Source organism: Lepidothrix coronata, unplaced genomic scaffold (assembly GCF_001604755.1).
Source record: "Lepidothrix coronata isolate B3197 unplaced genomic scaffold, Lepidothrix_coronata-1.0 Scaffold44, whole genome shotgun sequence".
Lineage (NCBI taxonomy): Eukaryota > Metazoa > Chordata > Aves > Passeriformes > Pipridae > Lepidothrix > Lepidothrix coronata.
In genome coordinates, this window is record NW_016690224.1 from 523436 (window position 1) to 528985 (window position 5550).

Genomic DNA, 5550 nt, shown 5'->3' on the forward strand with positions numbered 1-5550 from the left:
ATGATCTTTGAGGTCTTTTCCAGCTGTAATGACTCAGTGATTCTGTGATTACCAGAGATGGCCACGCTTGTACCAGGTGAGGCAGAGGTGACCACAGGCAGTGGCTTGGTGGGGCTACTGCCAATTTTAGGAGCTCTCTAAACACAGACACAGAGTCTGAGTTTAGAACAGAAACATCGTTTGTTCTACACAGGGTGTAAGGTGGAGTTTTCCAGAAATCAAGCACCCCAAGGAGTAAAAAGTTACATCTTTTATACAGTAAAATTTACATGAACCTGCCTCTCCAATACATATTCTCTCTGCTCTGACAGGAGTGTTTCCATGTTACAGACGGAGAACACCATGGAGTGAATTCACCCCGTTTGGATTTGCAAGTTAATTGTGATGCAACAAAGACGTTTCCACACGTAAGTTTTTATTTTCTCAATAAGTTGTTTAAAGTACTTCATTAAGGCATCGTATTCCCAAAGAAAATACTCCAATTATTATAATAGTTCTCATTTTTGTAAGTGAGAGCAAAACAAAACTCAATGTTATTATACATCTGCATGTCCCTGGGGATTTCGTTGCTCTGCTCCTGATTCATGCCTGGGGGTGGTGAGAGGGGGAGGAGGAGGCAAATCAAGCGGGGAGTAATTTTCTAGAATACATTTACATTTAAGAAACTTAACATTGTAGTTAGTTGCTGCTGGCGTAATTAATGATCGTTTCCCAGCCCTCAATGAACTCACTGAACTATGTCTGAATATAAAACCGGGGAAGTAACTCCAGCTATTATGTTACAAAGGTCAATTTGCTGACATTTCCTGAAAATAAAGCACGATGGCTTTGGGTGGAAACACGGAACTGGTGGCGTGGCTGGGCAAGGAGGGGAGGGAGATGAGATAAAGGCTGGCCTGCAGCAGCTTGTGCAGAGCTGGGAGGAGAAAGGAAATGGCAAACATCTGGTTCTGATGTTTCTGTGCAAGGCTCTGAAGCTGAAGTGTGAACTCTGCTGACAATCCTTCAGTGCGTGGTACAAAGAACACTCAAAATACACTTTTAAAGTCTATTTAAATGAGCTCAAACGCCTAAAAACCAGCCCTCCAAATTCCAAATAAGCAGTGAGAGATGATGTTGGTTACATTAAATTCAAGATTAGGTAACAGAGTTGAAAAAGTCATCTTTTATCTTACCTAAAATAGCCCCTGAGTAACATCCCTGAGCTCCTCAAGCAGGAAATGGCCTCTGTCTGGGATTGGGGATCCTTCCATTTCTGTGCTGAATCTGTTGAACCAAGTCTCTGCAGCCTGAAAACCTTGTCACAGGTAGTTGCACAGTGCTGTGTGTCTCTGGTAGAAGAAGTGAATGTCATAATGACAAAGTGAAAACTATAATGAGAAAGCCAGTTGTATCCTGGGTTGCATCCAAAGGAGTGTAGCCAGCAGGTCGAGAGGGGGATTCTGCCTCTCTGCTCTGCTCCTGTGAGACCCCACCTGCAGTGCTGTGTCCAGCAGCGAGGCCGGAGGAGGCCACCAAGGTGATCAGAGGGCTGGAGCAGCTCTGCTGAGAGGAAAGGCTGAGGGAATTGGGATTGTTCAACCTGAAGAAGGCTCTGGAGTGACCTAATTGTGGCCTTCCAGTACCTGAAGGGAGCTACAAGAAAGATGGAGACTTTTGACAAGGCCTGGAGAGACAGGACAAAGGGGAATGACTTCACACTGACAGAGAGTTTGGTTAGATTAGATGTTAGGAAAAAATCTTCCCTGTGAGGGTGGTGAGGCCCTGGCACAGATTGCCCAGAAAAGCTGTGGGTGCCCCATCCCTGGAAGTGTCCAAGGCCAGGTTGGATGGGGCTTGGAGCAACCTGGGACAGTGGAAGGTGTCCCACCCACTAGAGGGGTTTGGAACTAAATGATCTTTAAGGTCCCTTCCAACCCAAACCATTCTGTGATTCTGTGACTCCTCCTATGGGCGTTAACATCCAACCTGAAATTAAGTTTGTCTTTTTTAACTTTACTATAAAATTTTGCAGATTGTTAAATTAAACCCAAATTAACATTCCTGGGAGGAATCCCTTCTGTACCTCTCTCTCTGGTGATGTGTAAAACCACGGGGGATTACGGAGCCGCAGCGAGGCACCACCACTTGTTACTTGGTGGCAGAAGTAAGTGGGACATCTCGCAGTAATAGATTGAAATCTTTTAATGCTGCTTTGGCACGACCCAGAAGGCTCAGTGAGGGCAAGTCTTTTATTAATAGAACCTCTCCAAGTGCTCCTTTTCTCCCACGGAGTAGCCGGCGGAGTTAAAGATCCTTGTTAAAAAACCACCGACGTGGTTACAATTTAGGCAAATGCAGTAAAAGTGATCTCAAATCACATGTTAAGAATATGATTCATCAAGATCTGCCCAAATTAAGGCAGGAGTGGCAGGTGCAGCTGCCAGCACAGTCACCAGATCTCAGCTCTGTCAGGCCCACGTTACTCCCTAAAACATCTGTGCTTGGGAGGATTGTTTTTTGGCAAGTCCTTAACAGAGAGAAAGGGAAAATGTTGGGTTTTGCTTGGTTTGGATCATCTGTGGGGCAGCTTTTACCCTGTTACAGTGACTGCATGGAGCTCTTATGCTTTAATGTAAGATTATTAACAAAAATATGTGTATAGTTTGGTAGTTCAAGGTGAATCCGAATAGACAGAGTTTAGATGACACAGAAGTTTTTAAAACCAAACTCCACTGATATTTCTGAAGGTGTCTTCAAGCAATCTCTTGCATGAGAAATGTGGGGAGTGTGCTATATCTTGTTCCAACATTGTATTCACAAGGCTTTTCTATTTTTTCAGTTGCTTTGACTAAAATTGCAAGCTATTATTGGAAAAAAATGACATTTTTATTAAGCCATGTGTAAAAGTTCAGAGCACATCTAAAGCTTGTTGAGGAGCATAAGAATTTCCAAAAAAAGGTGACCTGATTTTGAAATAAAACATGGTGTCAGTGCAAATCCAGAAGTTGGACTGTGTGAAGTACCTGCTCCTACTCCTAAAGCTGCCAGGACTGTGTCCTTCACGTGGCAATTACACACTGATTTTTTTGACTCAGTTCTTGTATCTGACTTGCTCCAAAAATAGATCCTTTCTGCAGAAATCAGCAGACTGTATCCAACTCTTTGTAGGGGTAAATTTGATTTGTGGGCCATTTTTATTTTCAGTCACTTTTGTCTGTTCCTCTTTTTGGCAAAGGCCTGCCTTGCTCTTGGCCCTGTATGTTCTTATGTAAAGCTTTCCCAAAGCCTTGGTGGGGTTTGTACTGCCGGAGTTTCTTTAATGTAATCTTCTGGTTAAAAGCTTTTTGTTCCTACAGCCTATGGTTATTATTTTTATATATATCCCATTCACAGCCTAGGGAAAAAAATAGTGGCATCTAGAAGCTCACTGGAAGTGGATTTTTTAATAATAAACCTTTTTTTCTCATATTTAAAGATTATCACCAAAGGGCTTGGTAGAATAAAACTGAAAGAGGTGGATTTAGGTTAGATGTTAGGAGGAAGTTCCTTACTCAGAGGGTGGGGAGGCCCTGGCACAGGTTGCCCAGAGAGGCTGTGGCTGCCCCATCCCTGGGAGTGTCCAAGGCCAGGTTGGACAGGGCTTGGAGCAACTGGGATAGGGGAAGGTTGTTAGGATTGGAAGGAACATCTGGATGTCATCCAGTCCAACCCCCCTGCCAAGGAAGGGTCACCTGGAGCAGGTGACACAGGAACATGTCCAAGTGGGTTTGGAATGTCTCCAGAGAGGGAGAATCCGTGCCCTCCCTGGGCAGCTCCAGGGTTCTGCCACCCTCCATGGAAAGTTCTTCCTCATGTTGAGGTGGAACTTGTGTTTCAGTTTATGGCCATTGCTCCTCATCCTGTCACTGGGCACCACTGGAAAGGGTTTGGCACCATCCTCTGACACCCCTTGGAGGTATTTATATGGATTTCTGGGATCCCCCCTCAGCCTTCTCCAGACTAACCAGGCCCAGCTTCCCCAGTCTCTCCTCATAAGGGAGATGCTCCAGTCCCTTCAGCATCTCTGTGGCCTCTGCTGGACCCTTTCCAGCAGAAACTTGTCTCATCCTGAGGAGCCCAGAACTGGACACAGCACTCCAGGAGTGCCTCGCCAGGGCCGAGTGGAGGGGCAGGATCACCTTGGTGCCACCCTCGGAGCCACGAGCTGTCCCACTCTAAGTGACACCATCGGTGCCCCCCGGACCCCACGGTCCCACCGTCGGTTCTCCCCCGCTCCCTCCGTCCTGTCCCGGCCCCGCTTGGGGCATTTCTTTGCCCCGCCCATCGCCGTCTCGTCCTCTCCTCCCATTGGCCGCTCCCGCTTGCCGTTGGGGCGGCACAGCCAATGGTCGCGCGGCGCGGCGGCGCGGCGGCCAATGGTCGTGCGGCGCGGCGACAGGGCCCGCCCTCCGAGCGGCCGGGCGGCGGGGCCGGGAGGGGCGGGGGCGGCGGCGGCGCTGGAGCGGCGGGAGCGGCCATGAAGGTGAGGGGGGAGCCGTGAGGGTGAGGGGCTTTGTCCGGCCCGGAGAGTGCCTTTCCCTCTGCGGGGAGAGAGGGAGAGAGGAGGGGGCGAACACCGGAGGGTGACGGGGCCGGGCCCCCCGTAGGGTGTCCGGGCCGGGCCTCCCCTCAGGCCGCGGCCGCTGTCCCGCTGTGAGGGGCGGCCGCGCCGGCCCCGCCGAGCTGAGGGGCCCCCGCGCCTTGTGCTGAGTCAGCAGCCGGGCAGGGCCCGGGCTGGGCCTGTGAGGGGCACAGCGGGGGCTGCCGGACCCCGGGGCGCTCCCGGGGCTGTCGTGCTGTCAGGGGGAAAAGCTTTGGTCTAAGGGAAGGTCGAAAGAGGAAGTTTCAGTTAAAAATAATTAAAAATGCATCCCTTCCGCTGCTGTCCCGCTGCTCTGGTAGCACCCCCCGCTTGCACAGGTGTGTGGGGGACAGCGCTCGCCCTCCCGGCTCAGCTGCCTTTCCCAGCTGGAATCCTCCTCAGGTAACACCCCGACAGCCAAAAACAGCCGCAGAGAAGTTGCAACGCAGTGTTTTGCCCCTGTAGGACGCACATAACGTGCGGAGAGAGAGGATACTCGATGGCAGCTGGTGAGGAGAGAATATGGAAGTGGAGAGTGGTGGGTTTGGTGCAGAAGTTGGCAGCGTTTTAACTGATTCTCAAGGGAGGGAGTTTTTGTTTTACCGTGTCTCATTTGTGTTGTGTTGGTGCCTTTCAGCACGGTCTCGTTTCTTTTGCAGAGCAATCTGAAGAGTCTAGACTCTGTAATTCAATTATCAGTTAATGACCTGAGGGCATAGGAGGAATCCACAGGTGGTGTAGATAGGTTAAGGAGAAAATTAATGCTGCCCAGGTAGCCTATCTTAAACCTTAAAATGACTGAGTGGTTGGCAGTAAGATAAAGAGATTCTCTGTTTCATACTAACAACATTCATGCGTCCAAAGTGGGTAACGAAAAGTTCCTAAAAATATATTTATTTAGTGTTGACAGTGATGTCTGAGCAGTTGTTACAGGCTCTGGAATAAAA

General features: G+C 49.1%; 1 protein-coding gene and 1 long non-coding RNA gene across 3 annotated transcripts in view; both read left to right on the top strand.

Annotated features, from left to right (window-relative positions):
• The window catches only part of LOC108497034, a 3946-nt gene extending 536 nt beyond the window's left edge, over positions 1-3410 (top strand). Inside the window, exons 2-4 of one of the 2 annotated variants that reach the window (XR_001874676.1) lie at positions 312-407; positions 1185-1307; positions 2015-3410. This is a non-coding gene — a long non-coding RNA (uncharacterized LOC108497034). The remainder of the gene's footprint in view (positions 1-311; positions 408-1184; positions 1308-2014) is intronic. The other variant, XR_001874677.1, reaches the window with a different exon arrangement.
• A 1039-nt stretch (positions 3411-4449) lies between these two features.
• RNF34 (ring finger protein 34) overlaps positions 4450-5550 on the top strand; it is an 8009-nt gene continuing 6908 nt past the window's right edge. The window contains exon 1 of the mRNA XM_017814345.1: positions 4450-4504. Coding sequence (XP_017669834.1) covers positions 4499-4504 — 6 coding nt within the window. The 5' untranslated portion in view covers positions 4450-4498. The remainder of the gene's footprint in view (positions 4505-5550) is intronic.